Here is a 22973-nt window from a genome sequence, read left to right on the forward strand (position 1 = left end):
CTACTTGAAACACACACACACATTGCTGGGGCAAGGACCTCAATACACACACACACAAACACATACTCCAGGGGCGGGGCCCACATTACACACACACACACATTGCAGGGCGAGGCCCACATGACACACAACAACACACACTGCAGGGGCGGGGCCCACATGACACACACACACACACTGCAGGGGCAGGGTCCACATTACACACACACACATACTGCCGGGGCAGGGCCCCCAATACACACACACACACACACACACACACACTGCAGGAGAAGGCCCATGTTACACACACACACATACTGAGGGGGCAGGGCCCGCATTTTACACACACACGCACACGCTGCAGGGACGGGGCCCACATGACACACACACACAGCAGAGGTGGGGCCCACATCTCACACACATACACACACACACACACACACTCTGCAGGGGCATGGCCCCCACTCTGCACACACTCTCCTGGCTGGGGGATGAACCTTCGCAGGGCAGCGTGACCATCTCCCTGCCCCAGGCCTGCGCATGGCGTGGTCGCTGCCCATCGCCTGTTCCCTTTCAGGCAGCACAAGCTGGAGGAGAGCCTGCTATTCTCGGGCAAGTTCACGGACGCCCTGCAAGCCCTGCTGGACTGGCTGTACCGGGCCGAGCCGCAACTGTGTGAGGAGGTGCCGGTTGCGGGGGATCGCGACCTGGTCAGCGACCTCATGGACAAGCACAAGGTCTGTATTCCTCTGGTGCCGCTGTGACAGGTTAGATCACAGAGACCCCCTTGGGGCTGCCAACTCATGTGCCAAGACTGCTTCTGCCCCTGCTCTCCCTGCCAGCCTGGGACTCCAGATCCCTGCCTGCTTGGGCCAAACACGCTTGCCAGCCACAAACACAGACCCAGGTCTGAACCATGTCCCAAAAACTGCAGGCTTAACTGAAAGCAGCTAACAGAAGTGTTCCTGCCTCTAACGCTCAGCTGCCCAGCTCCTAGTGGGGTCCAAACCCCAAATAAATCTGTTTTGCCCTGGATAAAGCTTATGCAGGGTAAACTCAGAAGTTGTTCGTCCCCTGTAACACTGATAGAGACGCACAGCTGTTTGCCCCCCTTCCCGGGTATTAATACAGACTCTGGGCTAATAAGTAAAAAGTGATTTTATTAAATACAAAGTGGTTTAAGTGGTTCCAAGTAGTAACAGGCAGAACAAAGTGAATTACCAAGCAAAATAAAACAAAACCCGCAAGTCTACGCCTAATTCAGTAAGAAGCTGAATACAGGTAAATCTCGCCCTCAGAGATGTTCCAATAAGCCTCTTTTACAGACTAGCCTCCTAGGCTGGGTCCAGCAATCACTCCCACCCCTGTGGTTAGTGTCCTTTGTTCCAGTTTCTTTCAGGCATCTCTTGGAGGTGGAGAGACTATCTCTTATGCCAGCTGAAGACAAAATGGAGGGGTCTCTCAGGGGTCCCCTCCTGCCCCCTGTGTAGAATCCCAGCTCCAAGATGGAGTTTTGGAGTCACATGGGCAAGTCACATGTCCACGCATGACTCAGAACTTACAGGTAGCAGCCACCGTTTGCATGCTACCTTGAACGTCCTCGGGTAGGCTCCTTATGTGGATTGGAGCCTTCCAAGATCCATTGTCCGTTAAGTGTTTCTTGATTTGGCACTTAACTTGCGAATTCCTTTCTAAAGAAGCTGCCCAAATGCTTTACTGAGGCTACTTAAAACCATAACTTTGAGTACAACAATGACCCATAGATACAAATAGGATGACTAGATTCAGTAGCTCATGACCTTTACAGAGATCTGTTACACAGCATATGTAGCGTAAAACAATCCAGCTATGTCATATTTATATTCATAAGTACATTTCCATAAAGCCTTATGGGGGGCACTGTCACAGCCGTGTCCCCCGATTCTGCCTGCCTCTGTCCACACTCTCCAGGATGCACAATCCCCACCCAGGATGCGAGACTGATGCATGCTGGGGCGGAAGCTCTTCCAGAAATGCCGACGCTCTGTTTCCCTGGCACCTTCCAGCTGCAACAGTCCCCAGCAGGCGTCTCTCTCGCCTGGCAGCCTGGGCTCCCAGCTGGGCACGGCCGCTCAGGCAAAGAGAGTGCCCAGCGAGAGTCACACTCAGTTCCACACCTGGGGCCCCGCGGACAAGCAGAGCTGTGGGCCAAGGGCTCCCTGCAGCTGCTCTGACACGGACCTTGCATGGTCCCACCCCAGCTGGACCCCCGCCCACACCTGCTCTGCCCTGCAGGCTTTCCAGAAGGAGCTGGGCAAGCGAGCCAGCTGCATTAAGATGCTGAAGCGCTCGGTGAGGGACCTGACTCGGGGCAGCAGCAGCGTCGACTCCCAGTGGCTGCAGAAGCAAATGGAGGAGCTGAGCGGCCGCTGGGACCTGATCTGCAAACTGTCCATCTCCAAGCAGGGCCGGCTGGAGGCTTCGTTACAGCAGGTGAGAGGAGGGAGAGACGGAGGGCAGGGGGCCGTGGCTGTGGGCCCCAGACTAGGCAGGGAGGGCAGGGGACCGTGGCCATGGCCTGGGTCCCAGACTAGGCAGGCAGGGCAGGGGGCCGTGGCAGGGGGTCCAGACTAGCTGGGGAGGGCAAGGGGCCGTGGCCAGGGTCCCAGACTAGGCAGGGAGGGCAGGGGGCCGATGGCCCAGACTAGCAGGCAGGGCAGGGGGCCGTGGCAGGGGGTCCAGACTAGCTGGGGAGGGCAAGGGGCCGTGGCCAGGGTCCCAGACTAGGCAGGGAGTGCAGGGGGCCGATGGCCCAGACTAGCAGGCAGGGCAGGGGGCCATGGCAGGGGGTCCAGACTAGCAGGGAGGGCAGGGGGCTGTGACAGGGGGTCCAGACTAGCAGGGAGGGCCAGGGGCCCAGATTAGGAGGCAGAGCGGGGGCCCATGGCCGGGATCCCAGACTAGGCAAGCAGGGCAGGGGGCTGTGGCCGGGGGCCCAGACTAGCAGGGAGGGCAGGGGGCCATGGCTGTGGGGCTGGGACCCCAGACTAGGCCAGAAGGGTAGGGAGCCGTGGCCAGGGGCCCAGGCTAGGCAGGCATGTGAAGGTTTGTTTAGGGCAGGCGGAGGGAACTATTGCAGGCCCTCTTCAGGCAGGGAAACAGCACCACCCTCCGATTAGGAGCGTTGCAGCCTGGGCACTAGTGTGGATGTGCCGATTTCAGTCCAGGAGACGCCATTGCGGGTTAGCTCAGTCCTGTGCCCAGTTGGTTTGAGCTGAACCCCCAGGAGCTGATCTTAGCCCGAAATTGCAGGGTCCACGCAGGGATGGCGCCGGTCTCACTGGGTCAGCTTCCCGGGCTGCCTGGGTCACTGCCAAGCAGCTTGCCAGGGAGACCAGGCCAGTCTGCGCGATGCTGTTGGGGACTCAACGGCGCTTTGGCACGTCTGTGGAGAGTGTCAGGCTGAGCTAACCCCCCAGCCCCCTCAGCCGGGACAGGGCCAGCAGGCCACCTGGCCACGCGGGGGTGTCGAGCCGGGCAAGAGGGGGCACCGGCTCCTGGGCAGGTTGGCTGACCTGGTCCCTGCCAAGTCCAACCCTTCCTGTCCTGTGCAGGCGGAGGAGTTCCACACCCTGGTGCGCTCGTTCCTGGCCCACCTGGCTGAGTCGGAGAAAACCCTCCGGCATGGTGTCTTCCCAGAGGAGGAGGCGGCCATGTGCGAGTGCCAGAGCCAGCTGCAAGTGAGTGCCCCCCACCCCAGCTCCTGCCCCCTCTCCTCCTGGCTGGGTGCAGCAAGGCCTGGAGCAGGGCCCGGGGTGCCAGCTCCGCTGCCTCGCACTCTGGCCTGGAGTCGGGCACTTGGCCTCTGGCCCCCACCACCCAGTGTCAGCTCCTGCCCCCTGCCATGCCCCAAGTCTGGTCCTGGCCACGCCCCGGGCAGGGCAGGGCAAGGCAGGAGCTCTCCCTTGGCCCAGCCCTGGCCCCGTCCTGCCGGCCAAAGTGAGGGGGCTTTGACCCCTTGTCTTGCCAGGCAGCCTCTGCACCCCCAGGCCTCAGGACCGGGTCTCTGCAGCCACCACGCTGGCACTGCTTCTCAATCCCAATGGAGCCCCCTGAGCCCGTCCCGGCAGCCCCCTCAGCCTGGTCTGGCAGCCCCTCAGCCTGGAACCCCCCTCAGCCCATCCCGGCAGCCCCCCTCAGCCTACTCTGGAACCCCCCTCAGCCCATCCCAGCAGCCCCCTCAGCCCGGCTCAGAAGCCCCCCTTGCCCCGATCGGTGGCCCCCCCAGCCCGGCTCAGCAGCTCTCGGGCACGCTGCGGAGCCGAGCTGTCCTTGCATCCGGAGCAGGAGCTGATGAAGACTCTGCAGTGCCAGCAGCTCGAGCTGGAGTGCATCACGTCCCTGGGAGAGGAGATCCTGTCTGCCTGCCACCCCGACTCCATCGTCACCATCAAGTCCTGGATCACCGTGGCCAAAAGCCGCTTCCAGGAGGTGAGTGTGAGCAGAGCCCGCCGGGCCGGGGCAGGCAGAGCCTCAGGGCACCCACCAGCATCCCAGGGGATGAGCTGGGGTCCATGGGCTCCCGCGGCCCAACACACAGCCCACACTGGGCCTGGGCTGGCCACCTGCATCGCCCCTTTCCCCTTGACCTCGGCCCCCCGCCCAGGCTCTTCCTGACCCAGACAGTGGGACTTCTTCAGTGCCTGCCCTGCGTTGTGGTGGGCCCTGGGGCAGGGCTTGGGAGCTGAGGGGATTCCCACATGCCCGGCATGCAGTCTGTACCAGTGGGACGGGCTCCAGCCACAGGTGGTCGGGCTGCCCTCCTCCCGCTGTCCAGCGCCAGACACATCAGGCCAGACCCCACCTGCTTCCTCAGCAGCGCACAGGCCCTTCGGCTCAGCCCTATGGTCCCAGCCCGCTCTGCAGTAGGACAGGCCCTGCGTGGCCCCGCTCCCCTCACCCTTCCGTGAGTTCTGGCCTGGAGGGGCATCTGGCTGGCCAGGGCACCCAGCTGGTCCGGGAGAACACCCACGGGCTGCCCCAGCAGAGGAGCTGACAGGTGACAGTCACTGGCTTCCTGCTGCGTCTCCCTTGGGGGGAGAGTGTGGAACCTGTGTGAGTGGTGACCCCCCCCCAAGCCCCGGGAGCCTGCCAGGCCTCCCTACCTAAGCCTGTCACAACACTGGACATGAAGCGGCCAAATCACCCCTGGACACAGCGCAACATGGACAAGCGACAGACGCCCTTCTGGAGACACAGTGCTATAGCTTGCACCCTGTGCCCACGGGGCCCTGGTCTCTGTCTGCAGCACCCTGTGCCCACGGGGCCCTGGTCTCTGTCTGCGGCACCCTGTGCCCACGGGGCCCTGGTCTCTGTCTGCGGCACCCTGTGTCCACGGGGCCCTGGTCTCTGTCTGCGGCACCCTGTGCCCACGGGGCCCTGGTCTCTGTCTGCGGCACCCTGTGCCCACGGGGCCCTGGTCTCTGTCTGCGGCACCCTGTGCCCACGGGGCCCTGGTCTCTGTCTGCGGCACCCTGTGCCCACGGGGCCCTGGTCTCTGTCTGCGGCACCCTGTGCCCACGGGGCCCTGGTCTCTGTCTGCGACACCCTGTGCCCACGGGGCCCTGGTCTCTGTCTGCAGCACCCTGTGTCCACGGGGCCCTGGTCTCTGTCTGCAGCACCCTGTGCCCACGGGGCCCTGGTCTCTGTCTGCAGCACCCTGTGCCCACGGGGCCCTGGTCTCTGTCTGCGGCACCCTGTGCCCACGGGGCCCTGGTCTCTGTCTGCGGCACCCTGTGCCCACGGGGCCCTGGTCTCTGTCTGCGGCACCCTGTGTCCACGGGGCCCTGGTCTCTGTCTGCGGCACCCTGTGCCCACGGGGCCCTGGTCTCTGTCTGCGGCACCCTGTGCCCACGGGGCCCTGGTCTCTGTCTGCGGCACCCTGTGTCCACGGGGCCCTGGTCTCTGTCTGCAGCACCCTGTGCCCACGGGGCTCCACGCCATCTCCTCGGTGCCCGCTGGCTCCCCGGCTGTGTCCCTGCTGCCCCTCAGTCCATGTCCTCCGTTCCCTTTTCCCATGGGGCCCACGGTCAGTGTCCTCAGTGCCCTGGGCCCATGGGCCCCCAATTCGTACCCTTGATGCCCTGTGCCCACAGGCCTGCTTGTGCCCTCATTGCTCCCCCTGGTCTGTGGCCAGGGGGTGCCTCCCCCCAGTCTCTGCTCCAAGCTGCCCCCGGTCACTGCCCGTGTGTGCAGGTGCTGAGCTGGGCGCAGCAGCAGGGCGAGCGGCTCCAGGCCCAGACGGCCAGGCTGGCTGTGGAGCGGGAGGAGATGGGCCGGCTCGTCGACTGGATTGCAGCGGCTGAGGAGTCGCTGAGCCTGAGGGACCAGGAGACGCTGCCCGACGACGCCCAGCAGCTGGAGGAGCTCAGCTCCCAGCACGTGGTAATGGGGCTGGGCCGGTACCTACCCCCTCTGCTGCCATTCCCCCTCTGCCCCCGCCACACCCCTGCCATTCCCCTCTCCTGCCCCCGCAGCCCCCTGCCATTCCCCCTCTGCCCCCGCCACACCCCTGCCATTCCCCTCTCCTGCCCCCCCTACCCCCTGCCATTCCCCCTCTCCCCCCGCCACACCCCTGCCATTCCCCTCTCCTGCCCCCGCTGCCCCCTGCCATTCCCCCTCTGCCCCTGCCACACCCCTGCCATTCCCCTCTCCTGCCCCCCCACCCCCTGCCATTCCCCCTCTGCCCCCGCCACACCCCTGCCATTCCCCTCTCCTGCCCCCGCTGCCCCCTGCCATTCCCCCTCTACCCCTGCCACACCCCTGCCATTCCCCTCTCCTGCCCCCCTACCCCCTGCCATTCTCCCTCTGCCCCCGCCACACCCCTGCCATTCCCCTCTCCTGCCCCCGCTGCCCCCTGCCATTCCCCCTCTGCCCCTGCCACACCCCTGCCATTCTCCTCCACTGCCCCCTGCCATTCCCCCTCTGCCCCCGCCACACCCCTGCCATTCCCCTCTCCTGCCCCCGCTGCCCCCTGCCATTCCCCCTCTGCCCCTGCCACACCCCTGCCATTCCCCTCTCCTGCCCCCGCTGCCCCTTGCCATTCCCCCTCTGCCCCTGCGACACCCCTGCCATTCCCCTCTCCTGCCCCCGCTGCCCCCTGCCATTCCCCCTCTGCCCCGCCACACCCCTGCCATTCCCCTCTCCTGCCCCCGCTGCCCCCTGCCATTCCCCCTCTGCCCCCGCCACACCCCTGCCATTCCCCTCTGCTACCCCACTGCCAGCCCTTCCACTGCCACTCCCCCCTCTGCTCCCACCGCCCCCTGCCATTCCCCTCTGCTGCCCCCTCTGCCACCCCGTCTGCTGCCATTTCCCCCTCTGCCCCTGCCGCCCCCCTGCCATTCCCCTCTGCTGCCCCCTCTGTCCCCTCCAACACCTCCCCTGCCCCCGCCCCCTGTCATCCCCTACCATCCCCTCCTCTGCCATCCACTGCCCAGCTCAGCACATCACTGCTTCTTGCCCCTACTGGCCCAAGGCCTGAACCCCCTGCCCCACCCCCATGAGGCAGTGATGTCCTCGCCCCCATCGTCACACTTCCCTGGCCTCATGGGGCTCTGACCCTCCCCCCAACCCCCATGGGGCAGTGATGTCCCTCGCTCCCATCACCACACTGCCCTGGCCCCATGGGGCTCTGACCCTCCCCCCAACCCCCATGGGGCAGTGATGTCCCTCGCCCCCATCGCCGCACTGCCCTGGCCCCATGGGGCTCTGACCCTCCCCCCAACCCCCATGGGGCAGTGATGTCCCTCGCCCCCATCGCCGCACTGCCCTGGCCCCATGGGGCTCTGACCCTCCCCCCAACCCGCATGGGGCAGTGATGTCCCTCGCTCCCATCGCCGCACTGCCCTGGCCCCATGGGGCTCTGACCCTCCCCCCAACCCGCATGGGGCAGTGATGTCCCTCGCCCCCATCGCCGCACTGCCCTGGCCCCATGGGGCTCTGACCCTCCCCCCAACCCCCATGGGGCAGTGATGTCCCTCGCCCCCATTGCCACACTGCCCCGTGTCATCTCAGCCTAGAAGCTCTTTGGGGTTGGGCCTGGTCGTTCTGTGGCCCACCCAGAGTGTCCTGGAGCTGGGGAGTGAGAGGGCTCTGCCCCAGTGACCAGCCTGGCCCCAGGTAGAACCGCCCAGCTGGCCCATGAGATCTGCCCTGGCTTGTACTGGGGCCCTGCCCGCCAGCCCCCAGTGGTGGGGCCCCGCTGGGAGGAGCCCGGGCTCTGCTCCCCCTCACCCCGACTCTCCTGCCCAGGAGTTCATGGAGGAGCTCAACCGCAAACAGCCGGATGTGGAGAAGGTCACGAAGAGCTGCAAGCACAAGCTGGCCCCGGAGCTGGGGCCACCGGCCACCCGCAGGCTGGCTGCAGGTAAGGGTGCCCCCACTGGCTGCCACGCCTGCTCCTGGAGCCCCCTCGCTGCCCCCTGGAGCCCCCCTCACTACCCCCTGGAGCTCCCCTCGCTGCCCCCCACAATCTGCCATCTCCCACTTCCCCCTGGAGCCCCCCTCACTGCCCCCTGGAGCCCCCCTCACTGCCCCCTGGAGCTCCCCTCACTGCCCCCACTGGCTCCCACGCCTGCTCCTGGAGCCCCCCTCACTAGCCCCTGGAGCCCCCCTCACTGCCCCCACTGGCTGCCCCCTGGAGCCCCCCTCACTACCCCCTGGAGCCCCCCTCACTGCCCCCACTGGCTGCCATGCCTGCTCCTGGAGCCCCCTCGCTGCCCCCTGGAGCCCCCCTCACTACCCCCTGGAGCTCCCCTCGCTGCCCCCCACAATCTGCCATCTCCCACTTCCCCCTGGAGCCCCCTTCGCTACCCCCTGGAGCCCCCCTCACTGCCCCCTGGAGCTCCCCTCACTGCCCCCACTGGCTCCCATGCCTGCTCCTGGAGCCCCCCTCACTGCCCCCACTGGCTGCCCCCTGGAGCCCCCCTCACTACCCCCTGGAGCCCCCCTCACTGCCCCCACTGGCTGCCATGCCTGCTCCTGGAGCCCCCTCGCTGCCCCCTGGAGCCCCCCTCGCTGCCCCCTGGAGCTCCCCTCGCTGCCCCCCACAATCTGCCATCTCCCACTTCCCCCTGGAGCCCCCCTCACTGCCCCCTGGAGCTCCCCTCATTGCCCCCACTGGCTCCCACGCCTGCTCCTGGAGCCCCCCTCACTAGCCCCTGGAGCCCCCCTCACTGCCCCCACTGGCTGCCCCCTGGAGCCCCCCTCACTACCCCCTGGAGCCCCCCTCACTGCCCCCACTGGCTGCCATGCCTGCTCCTGGAGCCCCCTCGCTGCCCCCTGGAGCCCCCCTCACTACCCCCTGGAGCTCCCCTCGCTGCCCCCCACAATCTGCCATCTCCCACTTCCCCCTGGAGCCCCCTTCGCTACCCCCTGGAGCCCCCCTCACTGCCCCCTGGAGCTCCCCTCACTGCCCCCACTGGCTCCCACGCCTGCTCCTGGAGCCCCCCTCACTGCCCCCACTGGCTGCCCCCTGGAGCCCCCCTCACTACCCCCTGGAGCCCCCCTCACTGCCCCCACTGGCTGCCATGCCTGCTCCTGGAGCCCCCTCGCTGCCCCCTGGAGCCCCCCTCGCTGCCCCCTGGAGCTCCCCTCGCTGCCCCCCACAATCTGCCACCTCCCACTTCCCCCTGGAGCCCCCCTCACTGGCTCCCACGCCTGTTCCTGGATCCCCCTCGCTGCCCCCTGGAGTCCCCCTCACTGCCCCCCACAATCTGCCATCTCCCACTTCTTCCTGGAGCCCCCCTCGCTACCCCCTGGAGCCCCCCTCACTGACTCCCACGCCTGTTCCTGGATCCCCCTCGCTGCCCCCTGGAGTCCCCCTCACTGCCCCCTTGAACCCCTCCCACTTGCCCCTGGAGCCCCCCTTGCTACCCCCTGGAGCTCCCCTCACTGCCCCCTGGAGCCCCCCTCACTGCCCCCCCAATCTGCCCCCCTCACTGCCCCCTTGAGCCCCTCTCAGTGCCCCCTGGAGCCCCCCTCACTGCCCCCACTGGCTCCCACTCCTGCTCCTGGATCTCCCTCGCTGCCCCCTGGAACCCCCCTCGCTGCCCCCGTGGAGCCCCCCTCACAATCTGCCACCTCCCACTTCCCCTTGGAGCCCCCCTCACTGCCCCCCACAATCTGCCACCTCCCACTTCCCTCTGGATCCCCCCTCGCTACCCCCTCGAGCCCTCCTCGCTGCCCCCTGGAGCCCCCTCGCTACCCCCCACAATCTGCCACCTTCCACTTCCCCCTGGAGCCCCCCTCTCTGCCCCCTGGAGCCTCCCTCACTGCCCCCCTGTCACGGAGTCCCCGGGCGCTGCTCTGGAACTGCTCCCCTCCAAGCCAGTCAGGACTTCGGGGAGCCTCCTCTCCCTTGGAGCAGACTTGTTCAGGGCAAGAAGCTCACACAGCTTCACCTCCTGGGTCTCTCCTTGGAGCATTCAGCATCCTCTGCCCCTCCGTGCTCTTCCCATAGCGAGCCCGCCCCAGCGGGGTCCTGGGGAAGCCACAGGGTCCTGCACCCCCACTTTGCAGTCAGACGTGACTCTCAGCCAGCCAGTAAAACAGAGGTTTATTCGATGACAGGAAGAGGGTCTAACACAGAGCTTGTAGGTACAGCGAACCGGACCCCTCGGCCGGGTCCATTCTGGGGGGCAGTAAGCCAGACCCCCAGGTCTGCACTTCACTCCTCGTCCCCAGCCAGCTCCAGACTCACAACCCCCCCGAGCCCCTCCTCTCTGCTCAGCTCCTTTCCCGGGCCAGGAGGTCACCTGATCCCTTTGTCTCCAACACCTTCAGCTGGCACCTTTGCAGAGGGGGGGCCCAGCCATCAGTTGCTAGGAGACAGTGCCAGGCATTTAGGGGCACTGGCCCTTTGCTCTGCCAGATACTTAAGAACTGCAGAGGGGACACTGAGGCACCAACACAGTATTCAGAGAAAACATTAAGAACATTCCTAGTTCATCACACCCCCACAATCTGCCACCTCCCACTTCCCCATGGATCCCCCCTCACTGCCCCCTGGATCCCCTCTCACTGCCCCCCACAATCTGCCACCTCCCACTTCCCCCTGGAGCCCCCATCACTGCCCCCTTGTGATGGGTTCGGTCACACAGACCCCCTTGGGACCGTCACCTGGTGTACTGTAATTACCTCTGAGCCCGTTTTCCCTGCCAGCTTGGGACTCCAGAACCCTGCCTGGTTGAGCCAGCCACACCAGCCTGCTGAAACACAGACCCAGGTCTGAACCACACCTCCAAAGCTGCAGACTTTAACCGAAAACTGCTGAGCAGGTCACCTATCTCCAGCACCCAGACACCCAGCTCCCAATGGGATCCAAACCCCAAATAAATCCATTTTACTCTGTATACAGCTTATACAGGGTAAACTCATAAATTGTCCACCCTCTATAACACTGACAGAGAGAGATGCACAGCTGTTTGCTCCCCCAGGTATTGATCACTTACTCTGGGTTAATTATTATACAAAAGGGATTTTATTAAGTATAAAAAGTAGGATTTAAATGGTTTTAAGTAATAACAGACAGAACAAAGTAAGTTACCAAGCAAAATAAAGCAAAACACACAAGTCTAAGCCGAATACATTTACGAAACTGTTTACAGGTAAATCTCACCCTCAGAGATGTTCCAATAAGCTTCTTTCACAGACTAGACTGGTTCCTAGTCTGGGCCCATCCTTTCCCCGGTACAGACCTTGTTAGTTCCAACAGGCACCTTAGGTGGAAAGCCGAGGTGTTCTCATGACTGGCAGCCCCCTTTGTTCTGTTCCACCCCCTTCTATAGCTTTGGCACAAGGTGGGAATCTTTTGTCTCTGGGTCATAGAATCATAGAATATCAGGGTTGGAAGGGACCTCAGGAGGTCACCTAGTCCAAACCCCTGTTGAAAGCAGGGCCAACACCAGCTAAATCATCCCAGCCAGGGCTTTGTCAAGCCTGGTCTTAAAAACCTCTAAGAAAGGAGATTCCGCCACCTCCCTAGGGAACCCATTCCAGTGCTTCACCACTCTCAGTGAAAAAGTTTTTCCTAATATCCAACCTAAACCACCTCTACTGGAACTTGAGACTATTACTCTTTGTTCTGTCATCTGCCACCACTGAGAACAGTCTAGATCCATCCTCTTTGGAGCCCCCTTTCAGGTAGCTGAAAGCAGCTATCAAATCCCCCCTCACTCTTCTCTTCTGCAGACTAAACAATCCCAGTTCCCTCAGCCTCTCCTCATAAGTCATGTGCTCCAGCCCCCTAATCATTTTTGTTGCCCTCTGCTGGACTTTTTCCAATTTTTCCACATCCTTCTTGTAGTGGGGGGCCCAAAACTGGACGCAGTACTCCAGATGAGGCCTCACCAGTGCTGAATGGAGGGGAATGATCATGTCCCTCGATCTGCTGGCAATGCCCCTACTTATACAGCCCAAAATGCTGTTAGCCTTCTTGGCAACAAGAGCACACTGTTAACTCATATCCAGCTTCTCCACTGTAACCCCTGGGTCCTTTTCTGCAGAACTGCTTCCTACTTACATTCGGTCCCTAGTCTGTAGCAGTGAATGGGATTCTGCCATCCTAAGTGCAGGACTCTGCACTTGTCCTTGTTGAACCTCATCAGGTTTCTTTTGGCCCAATCCTCTAATTTGTCTAGGTCCCTCTGTATCCTATCCCTACCCTCCAGCGTATCTACCACTCCTCCCAGTTTAGTGTCATCTGCAAACTTGCTGAGAGTGCAGTCCATGCCATCCTCCAGATCATTAATGAAGATATTGAACAAAACCAGCCCCAGGACCGACCCTTGGGGCACTCCACTTGAAACCGGCTGCCAACTAGACATGGAGCCGTTGATCACTACCCGTTGAGCCCGACGACCTAGCCAGCTTTCTATCCACCTTATAGTCCAATCATCAGCCCAGACTTCTTTAACTTGCTGGCAAAAATACTGTGGGAGACCGTATCAAAAGCTTTGCTAAAGTCAAGGAATAACACGTCCACTGCTTTCCCCTCATCCATAGACCCAGTTATCGCCTCATAGAAGGCAATTTAGGTTAGTCAGGCATGAATTGCCCTTGGTGAATCCATGCTGACTGTTCCTGATCACTTTCCTCTCCTCTAAGTGCTTCAGAACTGATTCCTTGAGGACCTGCTCCATGATTTTTCCAGGGACTGAGGTGAGGCTGACTGACCTGTAGTTCCCCGGATCCTTCTTCTTCCCTTTTTTAAAGATGGGCACTACAGTAGCCTCCTCTCCTTCTAAAGTCCCCACCCCTCCTTCTAAATGGAAAGGTACCAGGTTTAAGATGGATTCCAGTATCAGGTGACATGGTCACATGTCACAGTAAGACCTCATTCTTCATTACCCAAGTCAGGTACCCAGGAAGGCTTGCAGGTAAATAAACCCATTCTCAACCAATTGTCCTAGTCAATGGGAGCCATCAAGATTCTAAGCCACCATTAATGGCCTACACTTTGCATAACGACAATAGGACCTCAGAGTTATAGTTCATATGTCTAGTTTCAGATACGAGATTGATACATTTATACAAATAGGATGAACAATCTCAGTAGATTATAAGCTTTGTAATGATACCTTACAAGAGACCTTTTGCATGAAGCGTGTTCCAGTTACATTATATTCCCACTCATTAGCATATTTCCTTGAAACATATGGAGCGCAACGTCACACCCCTCCCTCTTGATCCACCTGCTGGACCTCACCCTCACTGCCCCCTGGATGCCCCCCTCACCGCCCCCCTCAATCTGCCTCTTCCCACTTCCCCCTGGAGCCCCCCTCACTGTCCCTCAATCCCCCCCTTCCCATGGGCACTGAGACCTGTCTCTTGGTTGGTTGCAGGGCGACGCAGCACTGTGAAACCCCCTCGCACCACTCCCCAGGTGCCACTCATCGACCTGGAGCCCCAGAGCCCACCCATGGTGCAGCTCCTGCACCGCTGGCAGCAGCTTTGGCTCCTGGCCTTGGACCGGCAGTACCGGCTGCAGAGCGCCCTGCAGCGGCTGCGCGAGGTAGGGGAGTTGGGCTCCTGCCCTTGTCTCATGAGTTGTGGTGCAGCCTAGGGGCCCTGCAGCAGGGTCTGTGAGGCAGGTCACAGGCACGGGCCTAGGTCAGAGCAGGGCATGCTGGTGACCAGAGTGTGCCCGGACCCAGCCTGCTGGCCAGCGAGGGTTGCCCCTCAGACCTGGTAACTCGGCACAGGTCAGACACCCCTGGCAGAGCAGGGACAGGGCAGCCCAGCACCACTGGCTGGCATGGTCCTTGGGGCACCCGCTGGGTGTGTCTGATATGGCAGTGTCGCCCAGGCCCCTGTGCGCTCGCTGGGCCCTTCTCCCTGGCAGAGGTGGCAGGTAGGGTCTGTGGGAGCGGCAGGCTGGGGTAGGTGCAGGCTGGCTGACGGGATGGAAGCCGGGCCTGGCTGCAGTGTGAACCACAGCACACACTCTGCTTCGGGCAACAGAACCGCAGCCATGGCCCATGCTCGGCTGAGCCACCCTGTGGGGGCAGGGCATGGGCGCTCCGTTCCCCCCCCATGGCCCCTGCCCAGCCGAGCCACCCTGGGGGGGCCAGGGCATGGGTGCTCCGTTCCACCCCCATGGCCCCTGCCCGGCCGAGCCACCCTGTGGGGGCAGGGCATGGACGCTCCGTTCCCCCCCCATTGCCCCTGTCCAGCCGAGCCACCCTGGGGGGCGCAGGGCACGGACGCTCTGTTCCCCCTCCCATGGCCCCTGCCCGGCCGAGCCACCCTGTGGGGGCAGGGCATGGACGCTCCGTTTCCTCCGTGGCCCTTGCCCGGCCGAGCCACCCTGGGGGGGCAGGACACAGACACTCCGTTCCCCCCCCATGGCCCGTGCTCGGCTGAGCCACCCTGGGGGGGCAGGGCATGGATGCTCCGTTTCCCCCCCCCCCATGGTCCCTGCCCGGCCGAGCCACCCTGGGGGGGCAGGGCACAGACACTCCGTTCCCCCCCCATGGCCCGTGCTCGGCCGAGCCACCCTGGGGGGGCAGGGCACAGACGCTCCGTTCCCCCCTCATGGCCCGTGCTCGGCCGAGCCACCCTGGGGAGGCAGGGCACAGACGCTCTGTTCCCCACCCCACCCCCATGGCTGAGGTGCCCTGAGGGGCAGGACACACATACTTGGTCCCCGTCTCCTGGCCCATGCCCAGCCGAGCTGCCCACATGTTCATTCCTGGCGTCCCTGTCTCTGAGGTGGAGGAGTTTGCGCACTTTGACTTTGGCATCTGGAGGAAGCGGTACATGCAGTGGATCAGCCACAGAAAATCCCGCATTCTGGATGTTTTCCGAGGCATCGACCGGGACCAGGATGGGCGGATCAGCCAGCGGGAGTTCATCCAGAGCGTTCTCTCCTCCAGTGAGCAGGGGTCCGGGCCCCGGAGTTGGGGGGGAGTCCCTCCAGGGGATCTGGGAAGCCCGGGTCCAGTTGACCTGGTTGATACAAGCTGCACCTCCCCGCATCACCTGGTTTCCATAGTGACTAGAAGGCATCATTGGGGAGTGATGCTTTGGTAGAGTTGTAAGGGCAGAGTCATGAACTCACAGATTGTGCCCACTCGTGGCCCCGTGGGGGGTGCCCCTTCCAGTGCGACAGCCCTTCTCAGGGGTCCACTCTCTCTCGGGGCCGCACCTCTCTGAGCCTTAGCACATCTGTCTCTGCCGTGGGCCCCCTCAGGGAGTCCACACTCTCTGGACCTCCTGGGCCTCCTCACCCTTGAAGGGGTTGATGAAACCCTGTTCTCTAGCCCGGAGCGACTCTCAGCCAGCGCAAAACAGGAGCGTTTATTGAGAGTTGAACCCAGCACAGGAAACTCTCAGGGCCTCAAGCCTCGCTCCCTCAACCCAGCGCATCCAGGTGGGCTCTGCCTGCTCCCCCTCTCCAGCCCCGAGCCCCTCTGCTTCCCAGCTGGGCCTCAGATATCCCCGGCCCCAAGCCCCCTCTGTCCATTGTCTTCTCTCCAGGTAAACAGGGTCGTGACCAGGAAGGCCTGGGTCTCCTCTCCTCTCAGCCCTCCTCTGGCTGGAACCGGCTGGGCAGGTCACCAGGGTCCTCTCCCTGCAGCCCATTGTCCCCCCACTGGCCAGAACCAGCTGTGTCTCCTGAGCTGGGTCTCCGGGTCCCCAGGTCACGAGTCGCTGGGGTCTCCATCCTCCAGGCCATCAGCTGGGGTCCCAAGTCCCCCTCCGGTCCTGTGTACCAACAAACTCCCGCTCCCCTCACCTCGTTAAACCAATAACACCCAGGGACACTGAGTCCCACCCCCTGTGCATGCAGCCCCCTGGAAAACACGGAAAACCCCAAGAAAACCCCCGACTTCGTCACAGGCAGATACTGGCAGCGGTCGGTGAGGGAGGGGCAGGGCCCTGACTCTGGGGAGTTTCTTCCTCCGGGAAGGACTGGGGCCAGGGAGACCCAGACCAGAGCCTGGGAGCTGCCCAGTTCGCAGGGGAACCGCTGCAGGGGCACTGAAAGGTTTTCTGACAGTGCGCTCCGCCCTTCCCAGAATTCCCCACTAATGTCCTGGAGATGAGCGCCGTGGCCAGTATCTTTGATGTGAACAGTGATGGCTTCATTGATTACTACGAGTTCGTCAGTGCTCTGCAGCCCAGCCGGGACCCGCTGCGGAGGGTCGCTGATGCTGACCAGATCCAGGACGAGGTATGGCAGAGCGCGGACCTGGGCAGTGTGACAAACGGGGAGTGTTCTTAACGTTTTCTCTGAATACTGTGTTGGTGCCTCAGTGTCCCCTATGCAGTTCTTAATATCTAGGTGGTGGGATAAGGGTGTGTGATTGCTGCAGAGGAAGGGGCCAGTGCCCCTAAATGCCTGACACTCTGTCTCCTAGCAACTGATGGCCTGGGCCCCTCCTCTGCAAAGGTGCCAGCTGAAGGTGTTGGAGACAAAGAGATCAGGTGACTTCCTGGCCTGGGAAAGGAGCTGAGGAGAGAGGAGGGGTTGGAGGGGTTATTAGTCTGGGGCTGGCTCGGGACGAGGAGTGAAGAGCAGTGGTGGGGGTCTGGCTCACTGCCCCCCAGAATGGACCCGGCCGAGGGGTTCGGCTCGCAGTACCTACAAACTCTGTTTTAGACCCTGTTCCTGTCATCGAATAAACCTCTGTTTTACTGGCTGGCTGAGAGTCATGTCTGACTGCAAAGTGGGGGTGCAAGACCCTGTGGCTTCCCCAGGACCCCGCCTGGGCGGACTCGCTGTGGGAAGTGCACGGAGGGGCAGAGGATGCTGAATGCGCCAAGGAGAGACCTAGGAGGTGAAGACGTGTGAGCTTCTTGCCCTGCAGACAGTCTGCTCCGAGGGAGAGGAGGCTCCCCAAAGTCCTGCCTGGCTTTGTGGGGAGCAGTTCCACAGCATCGCCCGGGGACTCCGTGACAACTGGTGGCAGCGGTGGGACGTACTGCACCCCATGAATGGCGCTGCTTGCAGTAAGTGACTGGGGAGCAGTAAAACAAAGGAGGGATAATGAGGACCAGGCGTGCTGAAGGCTCAGAGAGGGACGGTTTCAGGGGGCAGTTAACCTCTGGGAGTGTGTGACCAGCGAGAAGAACTGTTGGAGTAACAGGGTCCCCCTGAGGACTGCAGCGAGCAGTCTCAGGGGCGGAGGAGTCTGCAGCTCGACCCTGGCAAAGAGGTGGTGACCACGGGAAGGGCTGGCACACCAGGGGTTCTTCCTGGAAACCATGGGGGAGCCAAGAGCACACAGGCCTGTGAGTCCAGAGCCACTTGAGAACGGTGAAGTGATGGCCTATCACCATCTCCTTAAGAAGGACATTGTGATCCTGTGCACAAAGAGAGGGTTACGCATGGGGACGTTCACCAAGGCACAGTTAATCGTGCAGTTGGAGGAGGAGGACCGCTCTGAGGAGCAGATTCCTGACCCAGATGGGGCTACGAGAGGATCTGAGAGCAGCTGGAGCATCAGCCAGGCATCTCCGAGAGTCTGGTCCCCAACGAGAGGAGAGTCTTCACGATCGGGTTCCCCATCAGGGGATCGGAGATGGATGGGATTGGAGCAGAGCCCGAGAGAGCGAGAGGACCATGAAAGGGCAAGAGCCCGAGGAAAAGCTGTAGCATGGACTGGCGATGGTGGAGCGGAGAGACATAGGGGGCTGCCCAGGGGTCAGTGGGGAAACACGCCTGGGCTGGCGAGGCCCTGGGACAGAGAGAACTGTGGTGGTGCAGCCGCAGTTGCTGAGGGGCTGTGGGACCTGGGTGAAGTTCCCTGGGGTGAAGCCCCTCGCCCTGCCTATGGCCCAGATCCCTGTGCAGACGCAGGAGGGGTCGGGCTGGCTGGTGGTTGGGGTTCTCCAGGATATCGGCTGGGAGGCCCTTTGGGTGGTGACTGTCACCCCTTGGGACAGGATCCAGGCCCTGCTCCTGTAACGGCCGAGGGTTTGAATTCAAATCCAGGGAACCAATTGGCTAGGATGGAAATGGTCAGTGAAAATGCAAATGACCTGGCTGGCAGGGGGGAGGGGTTGCTGGGCTCAGGACACCTGCCTACCTGTAACCAGCCCCCTGGGGCTGAGTGGGAGGGAGAGATGCTCCCCGCCCCCCTGCACACCAGAGAGGGGGCTCACGCTGGCTCTGATGCTGTGACCAGAGCAGAGAGCTCGCTGCCTGCCCCCACTGGGACAGCAAGGGCAGCGCTGAGCACGGGGGGAGCTGAGACCTCAGCTGAGTGGGGGGACACCCAGGCAGGGCAGGTCAGCTGCCAACCAGGTTTGCCTGGTCCAGACGTGCTGCTGGGAATTCATTACACAGCAGGGAGGAAGATACCAGGGACAGGGCTCAGGGGGGCTGTGACCCCAGGCCCAGCCAGCGAGAGGGAGCAGGTCCCACTCCCTGCCCCAGCAGCTGAATCCCAGACCGAGCTGCAGAGGGATCCCTCCTTGGAGAAGCTGAGGGAACTTGCTGGCCACAGTGCTGCAGACCCCCTTGGGGAAGGCTGCAGGGACAGAGTCCTACAGGAGAAGGGATTCCTGTACCAGGAATGGGCTCCCCAAGGGGAAGTAGAACTGGGGGGAATCAGGAGGCAGCTGGTGGTGCCCCAGAAATCCACAGGGTTCTTCCCTTTCGAGCTGCTGCATGGGAGGAAAGTAAGGGGACCCCTGGACCTGGAAGGGGAGGATTGGGAGGAGAAGGGGGAAGACCCCCTGGGGGATCTCTTCCCTGAGCTGGGAGCCAATCTCCCCATCAAATGTTCCCCGTTCAGAGTCACTGGGAAAGCAGCCCAGAACCTGGAGAGAGAGGTCAAGGACCTGCTGGCTTTAGATGGGATCCAGCCGTTTTACAGCCCATGGGCCTCACCCGTGGGGCTGATCCCCAAGGGAGACAGGATGATCTGGTTTTGTGGGGGCTATCAGAAGCTTAAAGCCATCACAGTGTCTGATGCCAACCCCATGCCTAGGCCTGGGGAGACTCTAGACAAACAGAGGGGGATGGAGAACTTGGCCCTGGCAGACACTGATAACATGCACATCTTTAGCCAGACCTGGGAGGAACAGGTGTCCCAGGTGAAGAGGGGGCTGGGCTGCCTCAAGGAGGTGGGACTGATGTTAAAAGCTGGAAAGTGTAAGGGGGGACGGCAGAGGCGTTGTGTTTGGGCCACAAGGTGGGAAGCGGCTGCCCAAGCCCAGAGCTGGCCAAGGCCAAGGTGGGGGCTCTTAACCAAGAGAGCCCGAATTGCAGCCCAGAGTGCTGGGAGAAGACCCTGTCCCAGTTTGAACCCCAGGGGTATTGGGGATAGCAAAAGGGTTCAAGCCACATAAACCTTCTCACATATGGCCTGCGAGTGCCATCGAGCACACCCGACCTAAGGGAGGGCGTGAGACTGGACTGTCCTGGTGTAACTCACACCAAGGAATGGGAGAGATGCTGGGGCATCCATGGGAACGTTGGTGGGTTCGAACTTCCCCAGGTCACTGGCTGAAGTGACCTCGCTCAGTTCGGTCTCGAAGGGGGGAGAGATGTGACGAACTGGGAATGTTCTTAATGTTTTCTCTGAATACTATGTTGGTGCCTCAGTGTCCCCTAGGCAGTTCTTAATATCTAGGTGATGGGATAAGGGTGTGTGATTGCTGCAGAGCAAAGGGCCAGTGCCCCTAAATGCCTGGCACTCTGTCTCCTAGCAACTGCTGGCCTGGGCCCCTCCCCTGCCAAGGTGCCAGCTGAAGGTGTTGGAGACAAAGAGATCAGGTGACCTCCTGGCCCGGGAAAGGGGCTGAGCAGAGAGGAGGGGCTGGAGGGGGGTTCAGTTTGGGGCTGGCTGGGGTCGAGGAGTGGAGAGCAGACGTGGGATCTGGCTCACTGACCCTCAGAATGGACCTGGCTGAGGGGTCCGGTTCGCTGTACCTACAAGCTCTGTCTTAGACCGTGTTCCTGTCATCGAATAAACCTCTGTGTTACTGGCTGGCTGAGAGTCAGGTCTGACTGCGAAGTGGGGGGGCAGGACCCTGTGGCTTCCTCAGGACCCCGCTGGGGCGGACTCGCTGTGGGAAACGCACGGAGGGGCAGAGGATGCTGAATGCTCCAAGGAGAGACCCAGGAGGTGAAGCCGTGTGAGCTTCTTGCCCTGAACAAGTCTGCTCCGAGGGAGAGGAGGCTCCCCAAAGTCCTGCCTGGCTTTGTGGGGAGCAGTTCCAGAGCATCGCCCGGTAACTCCGTGACAGGCAGCTCAGGCACTGGGAAGGCACGAGGAGCTGGAGGAGAGGAGCGTTCGCAGCTAGTGCAGGGGGTAATGGGCAGCGAGTGGGAGCCGAGGGGACCACTGGCATCGTCTGGGCTGGCCTCCTGTGTCATGAAGGCAGAGCTTGCAGACAAACACCCAACCCGGATTTAAACACTCCACCACTGCCCTGGTACATTGTCCTAGCACCTCATTGCCCTCCCTGTGAGAAACGTATCAGCATCTCCTGCCTGCATTAGTCTGGCTTCAGCTTCCAGCCCTGCGATCCTGGTGGCCCTTCCTCTGCTACACCGAAGGGCCCATTATCAAGTCTTCGTTCCTTGTGTCTGTGCTTGCAGACGGTGCTCCACTCGCGTCGGCCTGCTTGCTGTGAGCCAGCAGACAGGCCGTCTGTGTGCTGGGCAAACCCTACTGGAAACGTTTGGTTTTCCATATAGTTCCTAAGGCCTCTGCTTCTCTCCAGTGAGAGCCCAGCCGTGGGGATGGGACGGGGCTGCAGTGCTGGTGTCTGCAGGCCAGGCATGGTCACCAGGCGGGTTTTCCCCACTACACTGCCAGCGATTAGCAGGGTTTACGCCCGGCCTCTCACAGGGCCTTGGGAGAAGGACGTAGAACGATGGCGAGAGGGAGGGAGACCCTGACACGGCCACGCACTGGCAGCTCTGTGCACTCTTTAGCCTGAGCCCCCATTAGCTTCAGTTGCTGCTGACCCTGAGAAAGGCGCCCAGGTTTGGAGCCACACGGAGTTGGGGACAAAGAAAGCAAAGGGCTGTTGGTTCTGGGGGATTCCCGCATGTTCCTTGTCTCACCGGAGCTCGTCGTTTGATAATGTCAGAATTGCCAGACTGCATCAGACCCGCCGTGGCCATTAAGGGGGTATGACTGAGGTCTATAAAATCATCACTGGGATGGAGAAAGCAAATAAGGAAGTGGCTGAGGGGAAAGCAAGGGACATGTTATTCCTTGACTTTAGCAAAGCTTTTGACATGGTCTCCCACAGTATTGCCAGCAGGTTAAAGGAATATGGGCTAGATTAATGGACTATAAGGGGGTGTCACAGAGTCCCCGGGTGATGCTCTGGAACTGCCCCCACAAAGCCAGGCAGGACTTTGGGGAGCCTCCTCTCCCTTGGAGCAGACTGTCTGCAGGGCAAGAAGCTCACACGGCTTCACCTCCTGGGTCTCTCCTTGGAGCATTCAGCATCCTCTGCCCCTCCGTGCGCTTCCCACAGCGAGCCCGTCCCAGTGGGGTCCTGGGGAAGTCACAGGGTCCTGCACCCCCTCCAGCCCCTCCTCTCTGGGCTTTGTTCCTTTCTCGAGCCAGGAGGTCACCTGATCTCTCTGTTCTCCCACATCTTTAGCTATCTCCTTGCAGGGGGGAAGGGCCCCGGTCGTTAGTTGCCAGGAGACAGAGTGTCGGCCATTTATGTGCACTGGCCCTTTGCTCTGCAACAATCTCACCCCCTAGAGACTTAAGAAATGCATTGGGGAAACTGAGGCACCCACCCAGTATTCAGAAGAAACATTAAGAACTGCCCCACTTCGTCACAAAAGGACTGAGAGCTTGTGGCAGAGCTCCTAGTGCAGTCTTGGGGCCCAGCCAGGTGATAGGATCCCAGGATTTGCACGGGGGAGTAGAGAGGGGGAGCAGGGAGGTGATTTGACCTGCATGCAGCACTGCCGAGCCCTTACTGGGATTCTGCGTTCTGTCCTGGGCTCCACATTCGAAACAGGAGGCTGTGATGCTGGAAAGCCACAGACAGAATTCCGGGGCTGCCAGCGAGAGCCTCCAAGCGCCCGCTGTGCTGAGTTTCAAGAGCGGCAGAGAGGTGCTATGCTCGCAGCCTGCAAAGACCGATGGGGAGAATGCTGACAGCAGCCGGCCCGAGAAAGAGGCACCAGCTGGAAGCTGAAGCTGGACCAATTCAGCCTGGCCATGAGGGGCAGGATTTTAACGGGGGGTGGGTAGCCATGGAACAATTTGCCAAGGGTCGGGGTGGGCTCTCCCACTCTGGGGTCCAGCCTGGCTGGAAAATGCTTTAGCCAAGCACAAGCTGCGGGGCTCAGCACAGGGGTCGCTGGGCTGCGCTACGTAGGAGCTCAGACGAGATACTCAAACGGCCTCCCTTGCCGGGATCTATGAATTGTGCCGCCCTCAGAGCCCGGGGGAAGAAACAGTCAGAGATGTCAGGGGGGCTGCAGATTCCCTTCACCCCCTGTGATATCACCATCCCAG

General features: G+C 61.8%; 1 protein-coding gene across 3 annotated transcripts in view; it reads left to right on the forward strand.

Moving 5' to 3' along the window:
- Positions 1–22973, forward strand: part of LOC127044436 (microtubule-actin cross-linking factor 1, isoforms 6/7-like) — a 119242-nt gene that overhangs the window by 88289 nt on the left and 7980 nt on the right. For all 3 annotated transcript variants that reach the window (XM_050939287.1, XM_050939289.1, XM_050939288.1), the window contains 9 exons: positions 560–719; positions 2257–2454; positions 3576–3701; positions 4309–4452; positions 6217–6405; positions 8272–8386; positions 13863–14032; positions 15232–15394; positions 16542–16696. In XM_050939287.1, coding sequence (XP_050795244.1) covers positions 560–719; positions 2257–2454; positions 3576–3701; positions 4309–4452; positions 6217–6405; positions 8272–8386; positions 13863–14032; positions 15232–15394; positions 16542–16696 — 1420 coding nt within the window. The remainder of the gene's footprint in view (positions 1–559; positions 720–2256; positions 2455–3575; positions 3702–4308; positions 4453–6216; positions 6406–8271; positions 8387–13862; positions 14033–15231; positions 15395–16541; positions 16697–22973) is intronic.

This window comes from Gopherus flavomarginatus, chromosome 2, assembly GCF_025201925.1.
Source record: "Gopherus flavomarginatus isolate rGopFla2 chromosome 2, rGopFla2.mat.asm, whole genome shotgun sequence".
In the NCBI taxonomy this organism is placed as follows: Eukaryota; Metazoa; Chordata; order Testudines; family Testudinidae; genus Gopherus; species Gopherus flavomarginatus.